The 27,918-nt window shown below is 49.1% G+C and overlaps 3 protein-coding genes across 10 annotated transcripts in view; 1 reads left to right on the forward strand and 2 right to left on the reverse strand.

The window, feature by feature from the left end:
• Positions 1-9,972, reverse strand: part of capn15 (calpain 15) — a 203,123-nt gene extending 193,151 nt beyond the window's left edge. For 4 of the 5 annotated variants that reach the window (XM_069905973.1, XM_069905975.1, XM_069905976.1 and 1 more), the window contains exons 1-2: positions 9,690-9,769; positions 9,263-9,544 (exon numbers count right to left, since the gene is read on the reverse strand). Coding sequence is in view for 1 of the 5 variants with exons in the window: in XM_069905971.1 (XP_069762072.1) it covers positions 9,690-9,910 (221 nt within the window). In the remaining 4 variants the exon portion in view is untranslated. Of the gene's footprint in view, positions 1-9,262; positions 9,545-9,689 lie in introns of all 5 variants that reach the window. The other variant, XM_069905971.1, reaches the window with a different exon arrangement.
• slx4 (SLX4 structure-specific endonuclease subunit homolog (S. cerevisiae)) overlaps positions 9,220-27,918 on the forward strand; it is a 47,064-nt gene continuing 28,365 nt past the window's right edge. For both annotated transcript variants that reach the window (XM_069905967.1, XM_069905968.1), the window contains exons 1-3: positions 9,220-10,004; positions 10,495-10,622; positions 27,652-27,876. The gene's annotated coding sequence lies outside the window, so the exon portion shown is untranslated. The remainder of the gene's footprint in view (positions 10,005-10,494; positions 10,623-27,651; positions 27,877-27,918) is intronic.
• amdhd2 (amidohydrolase domain containing 2) lies at positions 10,413-27,806 on the reverse strand. Of its 3 annotated transcripts, XM_069905985.1 has the most exons (12): positions 27,715-27,806; positions 23,578-23,683; positions 23,173-23,309; positions 22,714-22,853; positions 22,031-22,085; positions 20,552-20,764; positions 18,241-18,329; positions 17,612-17,756; positions 17,198-17,305; positions 16,674-16,742; positions 14,992-15,093; positions 13,517-14,305 (listed from the first exon to the last, which is right to left on the reverse strand). In XM_069905985.1, exons 2-12 carry the CDS (start codon positions 23,658-23,660, stop codon positions 14,181-14,183), a joined length of 1,266 nt encoding a protein of 421 aa, XP_069762086.1. In that variant the 5' UTR covers positions 23,661-23,683; positions 27,715-27,806; the 3' UTR covers positions 13,517-14,180. The 3 variants fall into 3 exon arrangements, with proteins under 3 accessions (XP_069762088.1, XP_069762086.1, XP_069762087.1); XM_069905987.1 differs by lacking the exons at positions 13,517-14,305; positions 14,992-15,093 and adding an exon at positions 10,413-11,019 and having other exon boundaries at positions 16,669-16,742; XM_069905986.1 differs by lacking the exon at positions 16,674-16,742.

Here is a 27,918-nt window from a genome sequence, read left to right on the forward strand (position 1 = left end):
TGTATATATTTGAAAAGGAAAATGTATGTATCTTCATCAATGTGGTTTATAGTGTGAAAAATAAAAAAAATTTAAAAAAAACCTTTCACAGGAGCTTTATCGAGAGCGTCCTGGCCAGCTGCATCACAGTGTGGTACGGTTGCTGTAGAGAATTGGATTGGAGGGTCAATCCACAGGACCATAACAATGGCAGAGAGGATCACTGGAGTCTCCCCCCCCCCCCCCACCGCCAATCAACGTGATCTACCATGATCAATGTCTGAAGAGGCCACGCAAAATCATTGAGGGCCCCTTTCACCCTGGACACAGCATCTTTCAGCTGCTCCTGTCGGGGAAAGAGATACAGGAGCATCAGAGCCAGTACCACCAGGCTGAGGAACAGCTTCTTCCCATAGCCAGTGAGAATGCTGAACGAGCAAAGGATCTGCTCACACGATGAAGGGCTCAAACCTGAAACAGCAGTTATACATCTCTGCCTTAGCTACATAAAGTTTGACCTGCAGAGTTTCTCCAGCATTGTGTTTTTACACTGACCATCTGAGTCTCTTTAATTCACAAAACAATATTTTTTGGATTATTTTATTTATATTTTGAAATCAACATGAAATTCATCGATTACATAAAAGAAACATAATTTTATCATTCGACGTTGATTTTGAGTAAAAAAAAACAAGAGAATAAAGAACAAGCCCTAACCCAGTGTTTCTCAACCTTTTTGCACTCACATACCACTTTAAGTATTCCCTATGCCATCGGTGCTCTGTGATCAGTAAGGGATTGCTTAAGGTGGTATGTGGGTGAAAAGAAAAAGTTTGAAAACCACTGTTTTAATTGTCCCTAATTGACTCGTTATGTGCACGGTTTCAGAACTCCAAAGGAAATGGGCCAATGACAATTTTTCTCAAGCAAAATATTTCAGTAACAATTGGGTCTAGAGCAGTGATTCTCAACCTTCCCATTCACATCTCAACTTAAGCAATCCCTTACTAATCACAGAGCACCGATAGCTTAGAGATTACTTAAAGTGGGATGTGAGTGGAAAGAACCACCCATAGAAAAAAGGAGAGAATTAGTCAATAGAATTGATGAGAGAAAAGAAAGAGATGAAAAAAGAAAAAGGTTTCATTGGATTCATCAATCTCCTGCCAAGGGACAAATATTCTGACTTACTCGGAATCCCAGATGGTTCCCAGATGCAGGGGCCGAGGGTGGGGTGGGGGGGAGCATCATTAAGAATCTACACTCAATATTTGAGCTCCCTGACCTGCCTCAGTACAATCCAATATTTCTATTATTCTTTTACTTTACATACTTCTTTTCTTTTCCTTTATTATGTTATCATATGTTATTAACATATATAAGTAATGATTGATTGTTTTGTGGGGGCTGTGCTTAGGGAGGGTTTCAGTTTTTAAGGGGAAGGGGTATATTTCCATTTTGTATTCAATAGAAACTTGTATTAAAATAATGGATGTATGTGGATTATATATTCTACATTCTGATGTGACCACTGTTTCCAAACTGATGGGAATATCTCCACAGATAGACAAAACAAACCAGAGCATTACACTACCATCTTATAATTAATGGATGGCATATTCAGATGCCTGCATCTCTTCATTTGATTACAGCTTTGAAATTCAGTCAGGTATTCACACTGACTCGCATCTACGCCACTTGATCTTGTGGTTCAGTCTCCGTTGCAAACGTTAGCAGCTTCAGTGACTCACACTTAATTTATCTAAATTTTTAAGAAAAACTTAGTTTTGGATAACTTACTCTGTAAATCAGAGTATAAATCAAAAAAGGAAATACTGCAGATGCTGGAAAACTGAAATAAAAAGTAAACCTCATTTGCAGACAAACAGGAGACAGCAGACGCAGGAATCTAGAGCAAAACGTGGTCTGCTTGAGAAACTCAGTGGGTTGAGGAGCATCGGCAGAAGGATCCAATGGTCGACGTTTTGGGCCAGAACCCTTTATCAAAACATTTGCAGTTTTTCTATTTGGAAGCTTTTGCAGCATGTTCCTTATCAGAATCAGAATTGTCATGAACATGTCACAATATCTGTTGTTTTGCAGCAGACGTACAGGTGCAAATATAGCTATAAATGACATATTTTAAATAATTTAGTGCAAATGAAAAGAAAAAGTGAGGCAGTGGTTGTTTTTGTACTATTGGGTACTCATCTTTAGCCTCCTGTACCTCCTTCCTGACGGTAGCAGTAAGAAGAAGGTGTGGCCTGGGTGGTGAGAGTCCTCGAGGATAGAGGCTGCTTTCTTGAGACTCCGCCTCTTGTGCATCTCCTTAATGGAGAGAAGACATGATGGTGCTGGCTGTGTTAACAACTCTCTGTTGCCTTTTAGAGTCCTGTGCATTGGCATCTCCGTACCAGACAGTGAAGCAACCAGTCAGAATGTTCCTCACAGAACATCTATAGAAATTTGCAAGAGTCTCTGGTGCCAAACCAAATTTTCTCAAACTCCTCACAGAATAGCCATTAGCAAGTCTTCTTCATGATTGCATCAACATTAAGGCCCCAGGATATATATTTACAGACATTGACATGATAGAATATGAAGTTCTTAATTCTCTTCACTGATGACCCTTTGAGGAGGACCGGTTTCTGTTCTGATTTCCTGTTCTTGAAATCCATAATCGGTTCCTTAGTTTTGCTAACATTCAGTGCAAGGTTGTTGTGATATCACTCAACACCCTGATCTATCTCCCTCCTATATGCTTCCTCATATCCATCTGTGAGTCTGCTGACAACCATGGTGGCATCAGCAAATTTGTAGATGGCTCTTGAATTGGACCTAGCCACAGAGTCATGTAGAATAATGGGCTAAGCACACATCATTGAGGATCATCTGTGTTAATTGTCAGTGAGGAGGGGGTGTTGTTACCAAGTTGTACTGACTGTGGTCTTCCGATGAGGAAGTCCAGGATCTAGTTGCAGAGGGAGGTACAGAGGTCCAGGTTTTGAAGCTTGCTGACCAGTGCTGATGTACGTGTGGCTGTTGTCTAGATGATCCAGGGCTGTGTAGAGAGCCAGTGAGATTCTATCTGCAGTGGAGCGATTGTGGATGTAGGCAAATTGCAGTAGGTTCATGGAGTTCCTTGTGGAAGGTCCATCTCTTCCCAGATCTACGCACAGGTGCTCTATCCAGCAGTGAATCCTGTAACCCTCTGACAGTCAGGCCATCTCCGTGAACTCAGCAACAGCTGATCCCCATGTTTTGGAATTCTCTATTTTTAGTGTTTGACTACACAATCAAGTGAAGCTTTGTAATCATCTTTTACTTCAGGGTAAGAATCTGATCTCAACCAAAAATCATCAAATAAAGAAAGGTTGCAACAACCCAGAAGGGCCTGTTTCTGGGCTGTATCTCTAATTTTTTTTTAATTAACCCAGTAAAAAGATCTGTTCATCTCCCATCTAGGGCACAGGGCTTTAATATTGAACCATTCACTCACTCCACCATCAACATATAGGGGCAGTAGTTTGTACCATCTACAGGATGCTCTGCTTCAACTCACCATAATCCCACAGTCGGCACTTTTCAAACCTATCACCTCTATCGCCAGATCCAGCTCCAACAAAGTTCTGTTCCCGCTCCTGTTCCCGCTCCTGTTCCCGCTCCTGTTCCCGCTCCTGTTCCCGCTCCTGTTCCCGCTCCTGTTCCCGCTCCTGTTCCCGCTCCTGTTCCCGCTCCTGTTCCCGCTCCTGTTCCCGCTCCTGTTCCCGCTCCTGTTCCCGCTCCTGTTCCCGCTCCTGTTCCCGCTCCTGTTCCCGCTCCTGTTCCCGCTCCTGTTCCCGCTCCTGTTCCCGCTCCTGTTCCCGCTCCTGTTCCCGCTCCTGTTCCCGCTCCTGTTCCCGCTCCTGTTCCCGCTCCTGTTCCCGCTCCTGTTCCCGCTCCTGTTCCCGCTCCTGTTCCCGCTCCTGTTCCCGCTCCTGTTCCCGCTCCTGTTCCCGCTCCTGTTCCCGCTCCTGACCCATGACTGCATTACCAGATCCAGCTCCAACAGAGTTCTCGTTTGCACATGACACAACTATAGTCGGCCTCATCAGCAACAACGATGTGTCGCACTACAGAGAAGAGGTGGAAAATCTCGTGAAATGGTGTGAGAGCAACAACCTGAGTCTCAATGTGGATAAGATGAAGGAGATGATCGTGGATTTCAGGAGGACCAGGAACGACCACCCTCCACTACAACAGCTCTGTAATAGAGAGAGTGGAGAGATCCAAGTTCCTAGTGTTCACTTAACTAGTGACCTATCGTGAACACTCAATATCTCCTCACTTGTCAGGAAGACTCAACAGTGACTGCGCTTCCTGAGAAGACTGAAATGGGCAAGTCTATCAGTCACCATTATGTCAACCTTCTATAGGAGTTCTATCGAGAGTGTCCTGGCTGGCTGCATCACAGTGTGGTACACTTGGTGCAGAGAAATGGATCAGAGGTCAATCCACAGGACCATAAGAATGGTAGAGAGGATCGTTGGAGTTTATGACAATAAACTTGACTTGACTCTACCATCTAGAAAGTTGCCCTCACACTGTCCTGACCTGGAAATAGATCACTGATCTTCACCACTACTGTTTCAATGAACAGCATTGTGGACACAGCCACACCTCAGAGACGACGGTGGTTCAAAATACCACTCACCACTGACTATGGAGAACGTGCAAGGGAGATTTACCAGGATAAAATCTGGAAATTAAGTTTTATGGGGCAAGGTTAGCAGAGGAGGGACTTTTCTGTTTGGAGCAAAGAAAGATAAGAGATGACTTAATAGAGGTCCACAAGATTCTGAATGGCATAGATAAAGTAGACAGACAGGACCTTTTTCCCAGGGTGGGAGTAACAAATACCAGAAGACGTCTGGAAAACTGAGGGGAGGAAAGCTTAAGGGAGACATCAAGAGGAAGTTTTTTTCCACACAGAGAGTTGTTGCTGCCTGGAATGCCTTGTCAGGGATGGTGGTGGAGGCTGAAACATTTGGGAAGGTTAAGAGACTCAGACAGGCATATGAATGAAAGAAAAACAAAGGCTTATGAGCTAGGAAGGGCTTAATTTGTTTTTGGTAGGAATGTATAAGGCCTGTACTGTAGTGCTCTATGTTCTACCACAACCTTCTCATGGGCAATTAAATACTGGCTCAGACTGAGAAGCCCACAGCCCTTGAATGAATAAAAAGCCATGGTGTTCAAAGTAGGTAATGTGAATTTTTTGCAAGGCTTTTTATGGAGTCTAATATAACAAGTTGGTCAGCAAAGTGAAAGCTCTGGGATCTGGGGAGAATGGTGAAGTGGATCTAAAATTGGTTCAGAGGCTGCAGCAAAGGATAGTGGATGACAAGTGTCACTGAACCATGGTGCAGAGGGCAATGAATCCTGGGGTTCTCTACCCAGAGGCTGGAGAAAACGGGATCATTGCGGAGTATTTAAAGAAGGAAGTAGATCATGGAATTGTGGCTTGTGGGGAATTGGGGGCAGATGAGTCATGATCATGTTGAATAGCAGGATTGGGTTGAGGGCCAGAGTGGTCAACTCATCCTATTTTCTATAGTTTTATGAAATACTTGGTGGCTTAGGAGGTAGAAAGAGAAATAGAGTTAGTGTTTCAAATCAATAACATTCAACAGGATTGCATGCCTGGCAATGTGAAATGATCTCCATTTCTCCCTTTGTCGATGAGCTATTTCCAACGTTTCTGTAAAACTACAAATTGTGTACCCATGACATAAAGAGTGACTCAGATGTTAGAGAAAATTCCCCAAGAAATTTCACACTCACAATCACAGAATCCCATAGAGAGGAACACACATGCACACAAATTCAAACACATTGCCACAAAATCAGATTCAAACAGAGAGATACAGACAGGCTCACAGATTCTTGCACGTGCACACACAAATCCAGTTAGATCCACCCCCCCCCCCCCCACCCCATACACCAAATTCACAGATTTAGAGTATGATTTTTAGTCAAATTCACAATCAGATTAAGTACACATAGAACAATCCATACTTGTACTTTCAGACCCACACAGTTATCTACACGTACATGCATTGTAAGACATACGCAGATCAACATAAATCCATAGTTAAACACACATGAACAGACACACACCCACAAATCTACACTGTCAGATCCACACACACAGCTCAATTTACACAGTCACATTCACATATATAGTCTGATTTACCCACAAATGCAGATTCATAGAAACAGAGAGTGATTTTCACAGAGTCACAGACATAGTCAGTTTAACACACTCGTGACTGTGGCCAAACACTGCCCAAATTCCACCTGTAGATTTACAGATGACACCGGCACTGTAAGCCCGATCCCAAACAATGATGATAAGAGTATAAGGATGATCATATGGGGTACAGGAAGGAAAAGGGAGTGTGGTGACGTTTCGTCAGGATAACAACCTCTCCCTCAACATCAATCACACGGATTTCAAGAAATAGAAGGGAGCTCTCCTCCCAGTATATTTCAGCAGTGCTGGGGTGGAGATAGTAAAGAGCTTGAAGTTCTTAGCAGTAAATACCATTAACAACCTGTCCTGCTCCAACCACCTCAACAGCACAACCAAGGCAATGACTCTACTTACTCAGTACATCCCCAGTGTCTCTTACCAAATTTTACACTCACTACAGAAAGTATCCTATTCAGATGTCACAAACTCTTCTGCCCAAGACTGAAGGAAACCACAGAGAGTTTTGAACACAGCTCAAACTATCATACAATCCAACCTCCCCTCCATCTCTATATCCCTTTGTCTCAGGGCAGCTGCTGTAGAGCATCAGATTGGAGGATCCTTAAAAGTGGCAGAGAGCGTCACTAGGGTTACCCTCACCCCACCCTCCAACACACCATTGGAATTTACAAGGATCATTGTTTAAAAGTGGCTCACAAAAATCAAGGATCCCAATCACCCCATATGCAGCATCTTCCTGTTACTACCGACTGCTAAAACATCTCTCCGTGATTATACGATTTATTAAGAATATTTATTTTAATATATGTACATATATAGTGTGTATCATTTGTCTTTATTTGTGTTTATTACTGGCTTGCACCGTGGACCGGAGAACGCTGTTTCATCGGGTTGTACTGGTAAAATCAGATAATAAACTTATAAAAAGGATAAATCCCACCTGGTCACACATTCTGCCCCCACCCCACTTCATCGAGCAGAAGATGCACGAGCTTGAGAATACCATCCGCAGATTCAAGAAGGTTTCCGTCCTTCTCTTAAATGGATCTCACATTGAAATGAGATGATGTTCCTGCATCATGTAACTGTGCCTTTTGCAACCTACACTTTGACCCATTCTAACAGCACAGACTGCCCTTTGTTTTAATTATTATGGCACTACTTGTACTTAAGCACAAGTTGACTCATCTGAATGGTGCAGAATCGAGGTGATTTTAGGTGTATCTCAGTACACATAACAATAAAAAATTCAACAGTCAGATCCACCCACACACGTACCTGTGCACACTCACCCATGTGTGCACGTGCGCGCGCGCGCACACCCCCCCCCCACACACCCCCCCCACACACCCCCCCCCACACACCCCCCCCCACACACCCCCCCCCCACACACCCCCCCCCACACACCCCCCCCCCCACACACCCCCCCCCCCACACCCCCCCCCCACACACCCCCCCCCCACACACCCCCCCCCCACACACCCCCCCCCACACACCCCCCCCCCACACACCCCCCCCCCACACACCCCCCCCCACACACCCCCCCCCCCCACACACCCCCCCCCCCACACACCCCCCCCCCACACACCCCCCCCCCACACACCCCCCCCCCACACACACACACACACACACACACACACACACACACACACACACACACACACACACACACACACACACACGTACGTACGTTAGGGATAGGGTTCCGTGATTAGTCCCCCATTCTATTCTTTGTACACTCATGTCTGCATCAGTTCCAACTTAATCTATAAATTTTATGATGTCACAACCGTTGTTGGCCAAATATCTGGAAATAATGAGTCAAAATACAAAAAAAGAGATGGAGAACATTGTTGGGTGGTTAGGGTTAGGGAACAACGATCTTACTCGCAACGTCACCAAGGAACTGATTGTTGATTTGAGAAAGGAGACTCCAAGGGATCATGCATCTGCCTGGATTGATGGGAAAGAGGTGGAGAGAGTCAGGTTGCTGGGAATTCATATTTCTGAAGATCTTTCCCGGAGCCAGCACATCGGGGTAACCATGAAGAAGGCACATTAACACCTCTGCTTTCGAAGAAATCTGAGATTTAGCATGCTGATAGATACCATATCAAACCTACAGGGGAACTGTAAAGAGAACACTAGCTGGTTGCACAGCAGCCTCGTTTGCCATTTGAAGTGCCGAAGAACGCAGAAGGCTGCAAACACAACCAGGTCCATCACAGGCTCCAACCTCCCATCCATTGCAGACATCATTTTTTTTTTAAATGTATACATACAGCACGGTTACAGGCCATTTGGCCCCCAAGTCCATGTAGCCCAATTACTCCCAATTAACCTAAAACCCCCAGTACATTTCAAACAGTGGGATGAAACCAGAGCCCCCAGGGAAAAGCCACGCAGACACAGGGAGAACGTACAGTTCCGATTGCTGGCTCTGTAAAGGTGTTGCATTAACTGTTTCGCCAACCATGCTGCCCACATCTACATGAGGCACTCTCTCAAGACGGCAGCCAATATCATAAAGGATCCACCACCACCCTGAAGGGTTTAAGAACAGTTACTTTCTAACAGCTATCAGGCTCTTGAACCACCTAGCGCACTCATCATGTCTTAAAAGAACTGTTTGCACTATTGCAAGTCACCTTTTTTGCACTAGGATTACTGTGAATATTTATATTTATGTATTTATTGTCTCTAACTCATTTGATTAAAATTTGCTATAATTTTTTCTTCATAAGTACTTGTTGGGCTGCAGCAAAGAAGAATTTCAATGCATTCTATGTGTAGGACAATAACTCGCAGTCATTCCATATCTCGACCGATCCACACAGTCTGATTCAGATTAGAGCCAGATCGCGCACCCGAACCAACAGACACGCGCAGCGGGACCGATCCCACGGACACACGCTGCTGGATCGATCCACGGTCAGGTCCCACTGGCGGCGTTGTCAGTACCGGGCTCTAGGACCGCTCGCTCTCCCCGACCCTCCCCAGGCACCGGGCTACCGACTGATCACTGACCTGCCTCATCCGTGAGCGAGGGCGGATGGGAAGCCCGTCGGGCAGGCGGCCGGTGCGTCGCGGTCTCGGGGCCCCGTGAGCGCTATCCTCAGGACCGGGGGCGAGCAGACAAGACGCAGCGGAATCACAGCTTCAAATCGAACTACAAGGTCCAGCATGCCACTCGCCACACAGAACCGAGCACCACCACATGCGCCGAAGCCCCGACGCCTCATGGGAAATGTAGTTTGCTTTTATCAACGAGCGAACAATAACGACTGATTGTGTGGAGAGGAAAAATATCTGCAAACCAATGGTTTCCATATTTTACAATAAATCCTCTCGGCCTGTTCACGCTAGTTACATACTGCAATAACAGAAATGTCTTTTGAGTTTGAAACGTCCATTATTTTTAAATCGAAAGACACAAGAAAAAAAGGCGCCGTACCTCTGCACATGCGTACTGGCTCCCGCCGTGTTTTTGGAACTGCCCAGTGATTGGACAATTGCGATAATGGTTATTACGTCATTTACCAGCTCGTGAACTCTATTGGATAAAAGCGCAGGTTCTTCAACGGCCAATAAAGCGCCATGTGTTTTATCTTTGACCAATAGCCTTTGAAATGGTTCAACTGAACGAAGCTGATAGGTGGAGGAGACACAAGCCATGAGTTCTCAGTCCAATTAGATCTGGGATGTCGAGCTGTGAAGGCAGATGGCTTGATGTGTGGAGCTGGATTTGAGAGGAAAGGAAGACTGAAAGGTGGGAGAGGGAAAAGGAGGAGGGGAGGGAGGGAATAGGAGGAGGGGAGGGGAGGGGAGGGGCGGGCGGGCGGGAAAGAGCGTGTGCCTTTCTCCATTCCTACCTACCTACCTACTGCAGGGGAGAACCTACTGTCCCAGCAGGGAGGTAACCTGGGAGGCTGTCTCCACCTACTCCCTGCCAATCATGGCCCAGTATAAAGGCTCGTGCTTGCCCTTGTATAGGCAGTGGAGCACAGAATGGATGCTGAAGCTTGTGTGCCACTTTTAAGCTAATTAAAGCCTGTGGTACAACCTTTGTAGTTTGAGCTTGTTTGTTCGCACTGCAGCACATCACAAGAGAGGAGAAAGGGAGGAATTATTGAAAAATAAATAAATTAGTGCAAAAGTGAAGTTTATTGTCATCCAGTTGTACAACCTGATGTAACAGAGTTCTCCAGTCCTCGGTGCAAGAAAAGTGAGTTCTTGTCTGTGGTTCATTGTCCGTTCAGAATCGAAAGGCAGAGGGGAAGAAGCTGTTTTTGTACCATGGATGGATCTCTTTCCCAATGGTAGCAGAGTGAAGAGGACAATGAGACGCAGCTTCATGTCAATATCCTTGACGGAGAGATGGCGCAGGGTGAGTTTACAGCTCTGATGCTTTTCCTGTACTGTTCATTAGCACCTCCATACAAGACACTGATGGAACCAGTCAGAATGCTCTCCATGGTACACACGGTAGAAATTTGCAAGTCTTCAGCGACATACCAAATCTCAATTCCTCACAAAGTATAGCTGCTGGCGAGCCTTCTTCATGATTGCACCAACATGGAGCCCCAGGATAGGTCCTTAGAGATGTTGAAGTTCTTAACACTTTCCACTGCTGACTCTCGATGAGGACAGGTTTGTGTTCTCCTGATTTCTCCTTCTTGAAGTTCACAATCAGTTCCTTAGTTTTGCTCATGTTGAGTGCTTGGATTCCACTGGGACTGATATTGTGCTCTTGTTCTTCACTTATTGCCATATATATGTTAATGCTCACCTGCTCGCACAAGAACCCTTCTCACTGTTCGAGGTATAGTCTGACAAATAAACAAAAGTATTCTCTCTGTGGGACTTCCCCCCCCCCCCCCCCCCCAACTCTTGGTGAGACCCTCATAGGATTCCCTCCCCAGCAGTGCTCTGGCTGTGGGATCCCATAGACCCACCCACCTCCCACAGAATTCTCAGTGTGGGACCCACCCCTTCTCCCCCCAGTGCCGGGGGTGTGACCCCCCCACATAGACTCAGCTGAAAAGCTATTCCATGCTGTCACCACTACTGGTCACCGACAGTGGCATGCTGAGGACCCGATCCCAACACCAATCCAGAAGGCACAGCCATCAAGAGCTATGAGTTATTCCACACTAAATGCCTGTGACTATGGGTATAATCCACACAAAAAGTCTCTTCTTGTCAGAGAATTTGTTGAGTAAAATTTAAAAATGATGACACATGGAACTGGCCTTTGTAGGTCCAAGTAATATCACTATTGACATTGCTCCAAATGTAGTGAAAAGTGAATGTCTGCAAACTGTGATTGTTGTAAAAACACAGAAATCCTGGAGGAACTCAGCCGGTCTCACTGTGTCCGTAGGAGGTAAAAATATATAATATTCCTTGAGGAAGTCCTCAGTCTCGAAGCATCGGTAATATATGTTTACCTCCTATGAACGTTGCGAGACTGGCTGTGTTCATCCAGCATTTCTGTTTTTCATTGCTACAAATAAATGACTGCCAACCTGCACTTCCCAATGTGTTGTCAGTCTCCATGGCTATATAAAGCCCCAGAGCACATTGTACATTTCTACAATCATGCTCCCATGTATCCCAGAGAAGGGCAATACCAAACTTAGGCTCATGAGTGTAATTTATATCAATAAAGCTCTTGGGGAAATATGTGCACATTGTGTGAGATCAAAATGTATAAATTACGAACTTGGGAATGGATGGACAAGAATGGGCTGTACAAGCCCCAACCCTGACCTGCATTCAATTACCATGGGGGTGAAACACAAAGGTTTGCAGATGATATGATTGTAAAAACACAGAAATGATGGAGGAACTCAGCCGGTCTTGCAGCGTCCATGGGCGGAATAATAGCTGATGTTTTGGGCCTGTGCTTCTTCATACCTGGAGGCAGGTCTCAGGCCCAAAAAGTTGGATATATATCTTGATCTCCCATGGACAATGCTGTGTGACGTGCTGAGTTCCTCCAGCATTTCTGTGCTTTTACTTTAATTACATCACCTTTAGTATGGTCTTACTGATTGTTGTGGACAACACCGGCATCTTATTGCAATACACAAACATGCCAGAAAAACTCAGCAGGTCACACAGCATCTAGAGGAAATAGAGGGGAACCAACATTTTGGGCCTGAGCCCATTGTCAAGATATAAGGAAAAAGCAGTCAGGTTGTCCGAATAAAGTAAATGTGGGAGAAGGGGGAGGGGGAAGAGATTAGGCTAACAAATAAGGAAAATTTCAAACTTGGGAGGGGAGGTCTCCAAAAGAAGAGGGAAGGGAGTCAGGAAATGAAGGAAAGGAGAGGTACAAAGAAAGCTCCTCGGTAAGGGGCTAAACAGAAGCCAGAGAAGTCGATGTTCATGCTGCTTGGTTGGAGTGCCCAGATGGAATATTAGGTGTTGTTCCTCCAAATTATGGCTAGCTGTAGTGTGTGGAGGAAGCGTGGCCTCCTGCCCATCTGGAATGTGTGTATTGCAGGTGGTCACGTGTCTTCCCCGTCTATAACTTATTTCCTGTAATTTTTTTTGCCATTGCTTGAGGCTGCCAGTTGTTTGAATTCCAGAAAACAGGGGTTCTACTGTATATTCTTCAACAAAACACAACCTGCTGGAGGAAGTCAGTGGGTCGAGCAGCATCCATGGAAGAATAGTCAAGGATTTGAGTTGGAACCATTTATCAAGACTCAGAGTGCAGAGGGGAGATCAGCAGGGGTTAGACTGGAGCCAGGAGGCATTGGTGAAATGGAAGGGTGAAGGTTGATGGACAGATGGGGTGAGGGCTGGAGTTGGGGGAGAGGCAATTGATTAGTAGGTGCCAAAGGGCTCAGAAAGGGGGAGGAACTTAGGCAGGGGAAGATGGAGGAGGGAGTTTAGTGCAGACAACACCCAGCAGTGCTGGAACAGATGCAAGGAGAGAAACAATGGTGACCAGGGCACAGAGTTCGAGGATTACCACCCGAAGTGAGACCACGTTTCCCTGCATCGAGAGGGGCATGAGTTGTTTACAATTGGCACCAATGCCTCATCCCACACATTGACTGTGAGACAGATGCTGAGGGTGTGTGTGTGTATCACGCTGGGAGTGGGCGTGTGAGAGACATGCTGGGTGTGTGTCTCTCTCTCTCCAGGAGGGTGCACGAGAAGCCAGGAGTTATCACCTGTGCACACACTCGTGCCCTGTCCTGTATGTACTCTCCCACACACTACTCGCCTTCACCCACACACCCACACACTCCTCTTCCCACAGAAGACCTTTAATCATACCTTTAATGTGACAGACGATCTGAAAAAGTCTAAATGGGATTAAAATACTGAGTGGTGAGACAAGGTCCACCTTGAGATCCACCCTCCCCTCCACATCGCCCTCACCTGCAGTCCTTTCACACCCTCAAGTACACAGGTACTACCCCAGCTACACCTGAAGGTTGGGTGCTTCATTTGGGTGGGGTGGGGTGGGGTGGGGGGGGGGGTCAAGAACTTGGGTGAAGTTGGGATGTAGGACATGACGTCTAAGGCAGGGCCACGTTAGCCCTGGGTGAGGCAGGGTTCGGACTTGCTGGAGTGCTGGGCCACCACACCATGTCTCCGGGAGCAGGGATCAACAGCAGTGAAGGTGTGGGAGAAGAATACCCAAGTCCCTCGGTGAGTGGGGGGAGAACAGGGGACCTGTGCCCCTTAAAGTGGGGATAATACCGAACCCCCCCCCCCCCCACTCCCATTCAGTGTGGAGGAAGATCCACATTGTCCTGGTGAAGGGTGAACCCAGTTCAGCATGTTGGAATGTCACTGGATATAAAAAATTCATCCTGAAGACCCATGGGGATCTGGCAGGGTCCCTGTGCCGACTGCACACTGCAAGCCCAAGACTCGGACTCTCCAAACCGTTCTGCCCCAAGCAACCGGTATCTCCTGGTCAGAGCACGGGCACATCAGCCTCCTGGTCACCCGGTCTTCCAGTGCACGCACCATCCTTCCACACTAGCTCCCCAGCAATGTACGTGCCCCGCACGTTCAGCTCCTGATCCAGCAACACCAGGTCTGCAAAGTAAACCAGGAGTGGATTTAACCCCTCCATGCCCAGATTCCCTCAGCCTGTTCAATGGTCACAGGCCCTTTGGCTCAACTCATCCATGTTGGCCAAAACACTGAAGTTAACTAGTCCCACCTGTCATTGTTCGGCCCCTCTCCCTCTCACCCTTTCCTATCCACGGAACTGTCCAAATGTCTTTTAATCTCTGGGTGGGAAAAATAGCACGATTATAGCACCAGCGACCCATGTCTGCATGGGTTCCCTCTGGGGGCTCCGGGTTCTGCCCACCCTTCAAAATGTGCAGGGTTTGTAGGTTAATTAGTAATCACTAAATTACATGTAAAAATAAATTAAAATAAATGTCCTTGCCTTGACCACTTCTTCATTTCGCACACCTACGTGCAAAAACTAGCCCTTCAGTTTGCTTTGAAATCTTTCCACTCTCACTTTAAACCTATCCTCTCCCCTTCCCTGGATGAAATATTCTGACCATCAATCTTATCCACGCCCTTCGTGATTCTACAACCTCCGGAAGGTCACCCTCAGCCTCCTTCATGCCAGTCTCATACCCAATCTCTCAATAACTCAGCCCCACCACTGACAGAACTTGAATCCTGGAGGTGTCCAGAGGGTGGGGGGTGGAGAATCACCCCCAACTCCCGCTGTGCTGGTGACCTGGCTTTCCCTCTCTCACCTGCGTCCGAGCCGTAGTCCAGCGTCCCCTTCGCATCCTGTATCCCCAGGAGCTGAGCGGGGTGCAGAGAAGCTGCCTCCAGCGCTGCCTCCACCGAGCAGCCTGTGAATGGGAGTGAAAGGCGGACATGATTTTGTGCTGCCCCTCCTGCTAGGAGCAGCATGGCTGGCCTGCTCCACTGCTACCTCCCTCGGCCTGGAGCTCCCCTCCGGACTAGGAACACCTCAATCTTGCCCAGGAAAACTCCCTCCTCCCCTCTGGCCCAGAAGCTGTCCCCTCCAGCCCAGGAATGCCCCAACCCAGGAACCCCTGGTCCAGGAGCCACGGTTGTGGGCAGAGCCACAGGAATCACTGGGCTGTGAACCCTGAACTTGGAGCAGTGATCACTCACCGACGAGCTCAGGATCACCAGCAGCCAACCCTTCAGGTGTAGCTGGGGTACTTGAGGGTGTGGAGGGACAGCAGGTGGGGGTGATGTGGAGGGGAGGGTGGGTCTTCAGGTGGACCTTGTCTCATTGCTCAGTATTTTAATTCCATTTCGTCTTTTTCAGATCGTCTGTCAAATTAAAGGTATAATTAAAGGTCTGCTGTGGGAAGAGGGCCGTGTGTGTGTGGGTGAAGACGAGTAGTGTGTGGGAGAGTACATACAGGACAGGGCACGAGTTTGTGCCAGGGCCTTCAGCCCACCTAGTCCATGCCAACTGCCAAACACCCATCCACGCTGAGCAAACAGAGAAGCAGGAGGAGCTCAGTGGGTCAGCCAGCATCCGTGAAGGTGAAACCCTTCACCAAGACTCCATAAAGGGTCGTGACCACAAGGACATGAGAACTAGAAGTCCATCGAGTCTGCCCTGCCATTCAACACCATCACGGCCAATCTGGCTAGGACTCAGCTCCATTGACCCATCTGTTCCCTGAAACCCTTAATACCCCAACTATGCAAAAATCTATCGAACTGTACCTAAAATACATTGAACAAAGGATCCTTGGACAGAGGATTCCACAATTTCACCACTCTCTAGTTGAAGCAGTTCCTCCTCATCTCTGACCTAAATCTCCTCCTCTGAACTTTGAGGCCAGGAGCAGAAGAATATAGGCCATTCAGCCCATCGAGTCTGCCCCACCATTCAATCATAAGTTGATCTATTTTCCCTGCTCTTATATTCGATTCCTCTTGAAATGAATGCCAGCATTGCACTTGCCTTCTTCACCACCGACTCCACCTGCAAGTTCCCAAGTTGTAGTCTCACCTGCCCTGGTAACAACTTTTCTTTCTGTTATCAATTCTTTTCACGATTTTGTCTTTCTGTAAGATCCCTTCTCATTCATCTCACCTGAATCAATGGCTGACCATCTCTCTCCAACAGACACTGCCTGTCCTGCTGAGTGCCCCCTTTTCTTATTGCTCAGGATTCCAAAATCTGGCATCTTCATGTCTCCATTTCAGATTCCTCCACTTGGGAAAGTGGTCATTTAACCAAGCATCCCCTCCTATATCATCTGCTCGAAGGGGAGGGGCTGGGATTAGAACCCTTCTGACCCTGGGAGAGTCGGCACTGCCCTCAGCCCATCCGAGATGTAGCCACGGCACCCTTTGGTGGTGGGGGCTTAGCACTGCGGGCAGATTTCATGCCTCCCCCCCCTCCCCCACCCTGTCCTCCACCCCTCAGCCTGGACCTCACCTGCTGCCTGCCGTAGGTGCCGCACGCACTTGTCCATGGTGGCCACACTCCCACTCAGTGTCCTGGTCCCTGTGCGGAGGTCGGAGGGCAGGAGTCACTGTCTCAGGTCCCACGCTCCACACTGAGCTCACAATGTAGGCCTGTCCCCCACCCTCGGATACCTTCCAACCCCCCACCCCCATCTGCTGTAGCATCCAACCCCACCCACACTCCCTGCACCCTTCCAACTCTACTCCCCACTCTCCACCCATCAATCCCCACCCACCACCCTTTGCACCCTACCAACTCCACCCCATCTGACTCTGTGCCCTACCAACCCCAGACCGACCCAACCAGCCCCAGCCTACTAAACACACCCACTCCCTTCCAGCCTCATTTGCCCTCCCCTAAGTCTCCTGTGTCCACTGTGAGGAGCCCCCACCACATGTTGATCCCTCCGTGATGCACCCCTTCCCACCATGGGTGCTCCCCGGGGAGGGGGGAAGAGGAAGGGGTAGGTGAGCTGTGGGTGCAATTCCCCTCACCTGCCACATAGGCATTTGCCCCATCAATGATGATCTCCTGCTGGCCCAGGGTGTGTCTGCCCGACGGAAGTCCCATCGCCATGATGGCATCACTCACCAGCACCAGACCTGCCATAGAAACGGGCATTAGGGGGGGTCTGGGTGAGGGTGAAGAGGGATGGAAGCAGTGGTGGGGGGGAGGGGAAGCGGAGGGCAGCAGTGGAAGAGGGAGGGAACTGGAGAGGGTGAAGGGAAAGGGGTGCTGAGGGAAGGGGAGTTTTGGGGGGCAGGCGTGCCGGGGAAGAGGAAGCCAAGGGAGTGAGGTGCTGGTGGAGGGTGATGGTGGGGGAAGGGGTTGCTGAGGGAAAGGAGGTGCTGGGTGGGGAGGAGGGTGTTGGGGAGAGGATATGCTGGGTGCGTCTGGACTGGCCTCACCTTGCGGGTGAGCTCTATAGGCGATCCTCAGGGCAGCCGGGTTGGTGTGGATCCCGTCAGCAATCATTCCGTAGAAGACCGGCCGGCGGCTGGGGATTCGGTCACTGGTCAGCAGTCCAACAATGCCAGGGTCCCGATGGTGAAACTGGGGGTGTTGGGGAGAGGGGCTGGTGAATCTGACCAGAACCATGCCTTGGCTCCTGGAGGGAGGGGGCTCTGATCTACTCCACTCCACTGGGGGGTGGGGGGAGCAGACCCAACCCCTCCCACTCCACCCTCAGAAAACCCTCAACCACCTCCCCCCATTACAACACCAGCCGCCCCCACCCCCACAACTGCCAATTTCACAGCTCCAGTGGGTTCCCTACTGCTGCCAATATATACACAGGAAAATCCCCTCACTACTCACCCTCACCCACAGATCGACCCCCAACCCCCTCCTTCTACAGCCTCCCCCACTGCCTGCTTTCCCTTCCACCAGCTCAACCTTCCTCCCCTTCCCAGCTCTCTCCCTCTCCCATCTCTCCCCAGCACCTTTCACCTCCCCATCTCCCAACTCTCCCCATGCCCTTCTCTGTTCCCTCCCATTGCCCCAGCTCCCCCCTTCCCAGCCCCCTCCCTGGACTCACGGGCAGCATGGCGTTGAAGAGGTGAGTGATGAAAGTGGCACCGTGCCAGACGGCAGCTTCAGCCTGCGACAGGTCAGCCACTGAGTGCCCTGTCACCGAGAAACAGCAACATTCAACCCAATCCCAACACTCTGCTCTTCCCCTACCCCCACAGTGGGCTGGGAGTGCAAGGAAGGAACAAACAGACGTCAGGATAGAACTTGTACTGTTGGGCAGACCAGTGTGGTTCCAGGAAAGTCTTGTCCTGTTTGACAGATTTACTGGAGCTCTTTGAGGATGTAACAACTGCAGTGGATCCAGGGGAACAGGTGAGTGTTGTGGTTTTGGATGTCCAGAGGGTGTTTGACAAGGATGTTGGGGCTATTAGCACAGATAGAGGATTAGTTAACCAATAGAAGGCGGAGGATTGGGATAAATGGGCAATGAGTGGAGAATGGAGTGTTCACGATGTATGTTAACAATGTGGAAGTGAGGACAGAGAGTCGTGTATCCATGATGATATAGAACTGAGTGGAAAAGCAAATTGTGCAGAAGATGTAGAGAGGCTACAGGGAGATATGGACAGGTTAAGTGAGAGGGCAAAGGTCTGGCAGATGGAGGACAATATAGTTAAATGTGAGGTGAACCATTCTAAAAGGAAAAATAGATTATCAGATGATAATTAAATGGCAAAATGTTGTAGCACGCTGTTGGGGGACTTGGGAGTGCTTGTACATGAATCACAAAAGGTTGGGCTGCAGGTCCAACAGGTGATCAAGACAGGGTAGGCATGGACAGAGTAGATGTAGAAAGGTTGTTTCTTATTGGAGGGAGAGTGTAGGACAAGAGGGCAATCTTTAGGTTTAAAGGCTGTTTGCTTAAAATAGAGATGCAGATGATTTTCTTCAGCCAGACGGAGTTAATCTGTGGAATTTGTTGCCACGGGCGATTGTGGAGACCTGGTCATTGGGTGTACTTAAGGCAAAGATTGATAGGTTCTTGATTATCCATGGCATCAAAGGCTGGGCAGTGGGGCTGAGTGGGAAAATAGATCAGCTTATGATTGAATGGTGGTGCTGAATAGCCTAATTCTGTTCCAATATTTTCTGGTCTAAGACAACAAATGGAATGTTGGCCTTCATTGCTGGAGGGATTGAATTTAGGAGCAGGGAGATCCTGCTGCAACTGTACAAGTTACTGGTGAGGCCTCATGTGGAGAAATGCGGGTAGTTCTAGTCTCCTTACTTGAGGAAGGATATACTGGCTTTGAAAGAGGGGGATCAACAGGTTAATTCCAGAGATGAGGTTGTGAGTCTATGAGCGAGGGATTGAGTCATCTGGGGCTGTACTCGCTGGAATTCAGATCTTAAGGAAAAATAACATTACAAAATCAATCCAGAAACAGGGAAGTTGTTTCCACTGATAGGTGAGACTAGAATTAGGATTCAGGGGAATAGATTCAGGACAGAGTTGAGGAGGAACTGCTTTTCCAAGAGAGTGGTGAATCTGTGGGATTCTCTGCCCAAAGAAACAGCAAAACTCCTGATAGATTTTTGCATCTTTGGGGAATTAAGGGTCGTGGGGATCAGACAGGTAGGTGGGACTGAGTCCATAGACAGATCAGCATTGCTCTTATTGAACAGCAGAGCAGGGTCAAATAGGCTGGATAATGACCCGGCCTCCACAGATTCATCTCCCTCTGGCTGAAGAAATTCCTCCGTACACATCTCTATTCTCAGTGCCCGCTCTTCAATCTTGAAGTTGTGCTGACTTGTCCTCGACCAGTGGTTGTTAACCTTTTTCCTTCTACTCATAAGTAATCACTTACTAAGGGATGCCATAAGCACTTTGTGGCTATTAAGGGATTACTGAAGGTGGTTTGTGAGTAGAAAGATAAAGGTCAAGAACCACTGTCCCATACTCTCCCTCCGTGGGAAACAACCTTTCTACATCTACTCCGTCCACAAAATGTTTCAATGAGATCCCTCTCATCCCCTCTAAATTCCAACGAGTACAGGCCAAGAATTGTCAAATGTTCCTCATAATGATAACCCTTTCATTCCCGGAACCCCCTCTGAACCCTCTCCAATGTCAGCTCATCCTTTCTGAAATGAGGAGCTCACAATCCTCACCAGAGATCTCACCAGAACCTCAACATCACATCCCTGCTCTTGTATTCTATTCCTCTTGAAATGAATGCCAGTGTTGCATTTGGATAGCTATCTCCTGCTCCTGTCAATATGGATGGGATACAGTGTGACCCCTCCCACCCTCCTCAGGACTGGTCAGAATGGGACCATGGCTTCCCTCTCCCCGATGGTACCACCCTTACCCAGCGAGACCCGGATTCCTCGTGAAACCAGCTTGTGGATCACCTCATCGCTTCTCTCCAGCTCGGGGGCCAGGGTGACGATGAGGGCGTTGTCCAACTGGCCGTAGGTGTCCAGAACATCCTGGAACCCGTGCCGCTCGAATGTCCGCAGGTGCTCCTCAGGGTGAGCCCCCTTCTTTTCTCGGCTGATGAATGGCCCCTCCAGGTGCAGGCCTGGGGATGGAGGGGCAGAGGGCACGGGGTCAGAGGGATCACACTGTGGGGCCCCCAGATCTGAGGCCACGGGGAGAGGGGGGGAAGAAGAAGGAGAGGAGAGGGTTGCAGGAGTAGAGGCCATGGTGTCATAGGGGTTGCGCCATGGGGTACCCACACCTTAGGCTGCAGGGAGGGGGTAGGGAAAGAGGAGGGGCCGAGGTGGAAGGATGGAGCGGGGTAGAGGTGAAGGGGTAGGGGAGAGAGAGAGGAGTGAAGAGCTGATAGAGATGACGGGCAGATAGGGAAGGGGCGGAGAGGGACGAGGGATGAGGGTGGAGCGGAGTGAGGGGGGGAAAAGAGGGGATGAGGGGCCGGGGGGAGGGCAGAAAGGGGAGGCACAGAGAGGAGGAAGGGGCGGAGGGGGAAGTGGCAGAGGGCCAAGGGGGTGGAGGGGGAAAGGGGTGGAGAGGCTGTTTCCTTGCATGGAAGAAAGTGGAACTCAGGGTCAACATTCAGAGGACTCAGTCAAAGGCACAGAGATGAGAAACAAGCCTCCGGCTGGATCTTCAGAACACTTCCCATCAGAGCAAGTAGAGTCTTTGAGTATTTTAAGCTCAGGGAGGGGTGAAAGATTAATGTGGGCAGGTAGGAAGCTGGAAGTGTGGTTACAGTCCCAACACCCATGAGCTGAATAACTGGGTGAGCAGATTAGAAAGGCTGAGTAGCCTTCTGTTCACAGTGTAGGTTGATGTGAGCGGGAGGGAGGGTTTTTGAACATTCTCCAACCCCCACCCTCCTCCCTGTCACTCTCCCCTCCAACTCCTACCTACTCCCCTCCCACTCCTACCTACTCCCCTCCCACTCCTACCTACTCCCCTCCCACTCCTACCTACTCCCCTCCCACTTCTACCTACTCCCCGCCCCTCTCCCCTCCCTTAAAGCCCTTACCCCTGTCCCCTGCCCCTCTCTATGACCCCTGCTCCCTAACCTACCAGTCTCCCTACCCCTCCCTCATCCCTACGCACTCCCCTCCCTCAGTCCCTGCCCTCCATACAACTGCTCCCTTCCCTCCCAGTCTCCCTCATCCCTCCCCCCACCCATATCCCTCCGGTCCCTCAAACCCCCGCCAATTCCCCTTTCCCCGCAGCTTCCCCTCTGCCCCTTCCCCTCCTTTGATGATCTCACCACCCCCCTCCTCGTCCCTCCTTGTGATCCCTGCCCCCTGCTTCCCAGTCTTGTGGACAGCTGAGAGGAAGTCCACCCTCCATAAACCCATCCACTCACCGAGGACCCCTGCTCCACCGAGCCCTCCCTCCTGCACTTCTATCTGAGGAATGATCTGTAAAGAGTTAAAATTAAATGTTAATGTTTTTTGGAGAAACATTAATAATTCTACAAGATATCTTTTCTTGCCTGACTCCAGAGTCATTTTTGCTGATGTTCGACAACCACCCCCCCACATCCACCACCAGTCGCACGTTTCCCCAGCAGTGTCAGCAAGGACATGTTTCCCTTCCCTTCCCCAGATCTTCCCATCATCTGTCCCCATCCACCATTCCTCCTTCCTCTCGTTTGACCATCTCTCTGCCTGCCTCCTTTCACCATCTCTCTTTCCTTTTGTTAGACCATACCTCCACCTGCTTCCTTTCATCATCTCTCCGCCTGCTTCCTTTCACCGTCTCTCCTTCCTCTCATTCGACCGCCTCCTCCCACTATCTTTCCTTCCTCCCGTTCAACCATCCCCTCCTCCCTCATTCCACCATCCCTCCTCTTGCCTCCTTCTACTATCAATCCTTCCTCTCATATGTCAATGTCTTCCTGCCATTCCAGCACTTCCTTCCTCCCCTCCATCCATCCTACTGTCCCTTCTCTCGCCATCACACCTTCCTGAGGTTCTTTCCTCTATAACCCTCTCACCTCACCTTCCCCTGCCCTCATGGTGGGAATGGTGCCACCATTGCACGCACCTGGTGATACACGGAAGGGGGTGAGGTGATCAGGGTGGGACAGAAGGATGTCACCCCAGTGGATAGGAGCTTCTTGGCCACACAGGAAACGCCGTGCCTCACACTGGCCGCAGCAGAGGAGAAGTCAAACCCGTAACCGCCTGCAACACAGGCACCATCAGGCAAAAACCCCCAACCCCCCCTCATCTGCCCCTCATCTCCATCTCCCCTTCCACCCCCTCCCCCACCACCCCCACCCCTCTCCTCCCCCACACACTGCACCTTCCCCCCCCCCCCCCCCCCCCCAGGATGCAGAGTCTCCCTCTGACAGAAGGGTCAGGTGCAAAAGGCCTGAGATTGGGTGGGGGAAATACAGGGGCGGGGAGATGGGGGATCTCAGGGCTCTGGTGAGGGAGGGACTGGTACATGAGCCGCACGTTCTCCCAGCTCTCCCGGAGGACAGGGGCATCATTCACTCACCGTTAATCTGTGTGTCGATGAATCCTGGTGCAACAATGCTGCCCTCACAATCCACCTCAATATCTGTGAATCCTTTCTCATCGAAGAACAACTTCTCTGGGTTCAGGATCTTCCCTTCCCTCACCCAAAGGTCCTCCCTTAAAACAGACAAGAGGAGCAGAGGTGATCGGGTGACCCCCTCTGCTAGGTTCCTGTCCCTCAATGGGCAACACCCCCCTCTCCCAAAGTAACAAGGCACAATAAAGATGGGAACAGACTCACTGGGTTTCCCTTTGTAAATAATTGTTTGTTAATAAAGTCTATTTTTGATTTTAAAAAAACCCTTTCCCAATCACCTTCTGATTCTGGATTTCCGTATAAAGTCCTGACCACGATGAAAGGGACAGGGGTGGGGGGCACACTCACCTCTGTAGCCTGTGATCCTTCAGAATACAGCAGTTCTTGAACTTGGTAATAGGGGCATCCGAGACTGACTTATTGGATGGCATTATCACGAGGAGACACCAAGGCCCTACAAGAAATGATTCCACAGTCAGGAGCCCACTGCCACATTACGGGATGTGTAGACAGCAAGGTTTGCTGTATCTGCACACAAATAGATTGCTCCAATGTACAAGACAACCCCAAATTTGAATTCTGTCCCCAGTCCACTTTACTGAACCTCTGACTCACACACCCATCCTGATTTGGACATAGGTCTCCATTCCCTCATCATCCCTCAGCCTAAATCCTCCCCAACTGCACTTTGTAAACCTCTGCAACATTAGCATGCTCCTCAAGTTCAATAAGGGTTGGACAATAAATGCTGTCCTTGCCACTGACACCTTCCTCCCATGAATGGAAGAGTTGTTATTAGCGCTGAAATGACTCATTGCCCAGGACACCAACACGAAGTTCTCATCTATCAGGGCCTGCCCAGAACATAAAAAGAGAGCTGGATTTAATAACGAGAACAGACTCAAAATGTATCAAGAGCAAAGATAGGAATCTGCAAAGGGAGGAACATACTGGCTACTACTCTGTCGATTGATCTGACTAAGAGGACACTGCTCTTTAAGTGATGGAATCATCTACAAGTTTGCTGATGACACCACGGTCGTCCGCAAAATCACAGACGGCAATGAGGAAGTGACCCAATAACCACCTTGCATGCAACATTAGCAAAACCAAGGAACTGATTTTGGACCAGCAGGGGCAAATCAGGAGAACCAGTCCTTATCAAGGGGTCAGCAGTGGAGAAGGTAAAGAACTTCAAACTCCTGGGTGTCAACATTTCTGAAGATCTATCCTGGAGGCTCCATGTCAATGCAATCATGTAGAAGGCTTGCCAGTGGCTATATCTCATGATGAATTTAAGGAGATTTGGTTCGTCACCAAAGAAACTTGCAACTTTCTACCGTGTGTACTGTGGAGAGCATTCTTACTGGTTGCATCACTGTCTGGTATGGAGGTATCAATGCGCAGGACAGGAAAAGAGTTGTGAACTCGGCCAATGACATCACAGGCATCTTCACTCCATCGAGGACATCTACAAAAGCTGGTACCTCAAGAAAGCAGCCACTATCCTCAAGGACCCCACCACTCAAGTCCTCACTCTGCTGCCAACGGGAAGGGGATGCAGGAGCTTGAAGACGAACACCCAACGTTACAAAAACAGCTTCTTCCCCTCTGCCATCAGATTTCTGAATGGACCATGAACCACAGGCATGACCTCACTTTCTCTTCTTTTGCACCAATTTATTTTTTAAAACGTAATTTATAGCAATTATGCTGCAAAACAACGAATTTTGTGTCACATGACAGCAAATTCTGATTCCAAAATCTACCCAGCGGAAGACTGTTAATACTTCAAGTCTTATGGTACTGAATTGTCGGTCTTTGTCCAGAGTGGGACTCAAACACAGCCTCTGGAATTAAAACCATAAGGCACCCCAAAGGATGCATTAGTTGTGGTTGACGTCAACCTGAGCCGCAAGGCCTCATGGTGTTCGGATCTCCCGAGGTCGGGAGGTGGGGGCTCTGACGCCTCAAGAAACTTTGACTTGGTTGGTAGTTTCCCCTTTGAAGCTGGCAGACGATAACATCCAAGTCCTGCTGATGCCGGTAAACCAGCCCTAGATGGCTGAGGTGGGACTTGGATGTAACATCCAAATGGAATTGCTTATTTGTGTTCACTGCTTGTTCTTTGAAGTCTGGTGTTTGTAGCACTGTTGTTCATTTGAAATTGGGAAGTTGTTTGCTGCTGCAACTGGGATTAAATAATTAATGTTCTAAGTGGGATAGTTTCTGTAAAAAGATGGCAGCGCTGGTATATTTTTCACACGTCATTGTTTAGATAATAACTAGTTTATTCCTAATCATATGTTCAGCACTTTCGATCAGCATGTGTGGTGTTAAATGCACTATATAAATTAAACTACTACTACTACATAAGAACAGAATAAAGCCATTTGGCCCATCAAGTCTGTGCTGCCATTCAAATCATGGCAGATGTATTTTTCCTCTACCCCATTCTCCTCCTTTTTCCCCACATAATCTCTGACACCTTTACTAATCCAGATCCTATCAATCTTTGCTTTAAATCCCCCCAATGGCTTGGCCTCCACAACCGTCTGTGGCAACAAATTGAATAGATTCACCTCTCTCTAGCTGAAGAAACTTCTCCTCATCTCTGTTCTAAAGGGACGTTGTTTTATTCTGAGGCTGTGCCCTCTGGTCCTAGACTCCTCCACCACTGGAACTATCTCCATGCCCCCTCTGTCCGCCCCTTTGACTAAAGATCTGGAAACCGTTTTAACCCAGGGGTGGTGACTCATCAGTGGTGACCAGCCCTTTGCAAGGCCCACGTAAGTGTGTGGCCATGACAAGAGTCTGGAATTTCCTGGCTGAAACCCTCCACACATTGAACTGGTTCTTGGATGTTCTAGGATTGTGACCAGTGAGGTTGCAGACCCAATGCTGGACAAGAGGTCAGGCTGGGTCACACTTCAGTTGATACAAGCTCAATGATCTGAGCAGCCTCATGTGATTCCACAGACCCCGAGGTGCAGGTGGTCACAAGCCCACAGAGGAGATAATTGTGGACCTGTTGGTTCCCAACCACAATGGCACATGAACAAGAGTTTTTGTCAGCTACTCTCACATTCATACTTCTCATATCACAAAGCTGTTCAGCCCAATGGCTCTGCTGTCTCAAAGCAGCCTCACCAACCCCATTCCCCCAAATCTCACATGCCTTCAATTCCACCCTGAATTCTCCTGCCACCCACCTTCACGAGAAGGAACGACGGGGTCTTGAACCAAAACGTGAACAATTTCCTCCCCAACACCCACAGATTCACTTAGTTTCCTTTTTGCCCAGATTTCAGATCTCATCTACGCTCAGAGTAGCTTACAGCAACTAACCAGCAGAGCTATGGAAGGTCGGAGGCAACGAAAACACGGGCAGTGGGGAAGGGGAGGGGAGACCTCATACAGAACACCACTCCGGACTGAGGTAGCAGCAGTACTACTGTGCAGTTATCTCGCAATTCATCTTTTGGAGAATAGTACAGTTAAATTTAAAGCAGAAGAAACTCTGCAGGTCATGTAGCATCCACAGGGAGTAAAGGCAGGTAACATTTCGAACCTGAGCTTTTCAGCAGGAATGTTGAAAATTAGTCAGATGCCTGAATAAAAAGTGTGTGGGGGGGGGGGGGAGCAGAGGTAGGGAAAGTTGCATAGTAACATGTGGGAAGAGACAGAGGCTGAGAAGTGATGGGAGAGAGGGCAGGAGGCTAAGAAGGGTGAGTAGCTCTCTGCCGGGAAAAAGAAGGGAAGGAAGGGATAGTTCTTTCTATTATTGGCAGGGACGAACTGGACTCCATCAGTGCCCTTCGAGTCTTGGCAGTTCATTTCATTCTCCTTTTGACCGCCTTTAAAGAGAATGTCCTTTATACGTTGTGAGCAGTTAGTGATGTCTCAGTCGCTGAACGTGGTCATTGGGACAATGCCGCCGTTTTAAAGGCTGATCGTACACACTCCTCGGACACCACACGTTAAACCAACCTCGCTGGAGGCCAAACATCCCCTTACCTCTCAACCTCACCTTCACCCTCATTCCTACCCCCACCCTCACTCCTACCCCAACCTCACCTCCACCCTCACTCCTACCCCAACCTCACCTCCACCCTCATTCCTACCCCAACCTCACCTTCACCCTCATTCCTACCCCAACCTCACCTCCACCCTCATCCTTATCCCCGCCCTCATTCCTACCCCCACTCTCAACACCCAACTTCACCCCTACCCCCACCCTCAACCCTACCCCCAACCTCGACCCCACTCTCAACACCCAACTTCACCCCTACCCCCACCCTCAACCCTACCCCCAACCTCGACCCCACTCTCATTTCTACCCCCACCCTCACTCCTACCCTAACCTTTCCTCCTCTTCACACCTTTCCCGTTTCTGACTCCCCAGATCACTGTTTCCCGCAGGAGGCTATTCAGCCCATCGTTGCCGTGCTGAACCCCCTCACTTCAAACCTCTGCTCTCATTACCTGGACGACTCCCTCTTGCCGGCGCTCCGCTCACCTCACGTGATCTCGTCCGGTCAGCTGACAGTACAGTCACGTGACCCCGCCATGCTTATTCGGGGCAGCGGCGGGAAAGGAGATTGACTTCCGGCGAGTCGAACCCGACAGAGCAGCTTGTGGAGCCGGGTGAGTATCTGGAGCCGGGGCCTCGGGCCTGGACTGTCAACC

This window comes from Narcine bancroftii, chromosome 12 (genome assembly GCF_036971445.1).
Source record: "Narcine bancroftii isolate sNarBan1 chromosome 12, sNarBan1.hap1, whole genome shotgun sequence".
NCBI lineage: Eukaryota > Metazoa > Chordata > Chondrichthyes > Torpediniformes > Narcinidae > Narcine > Narcine bancroftii.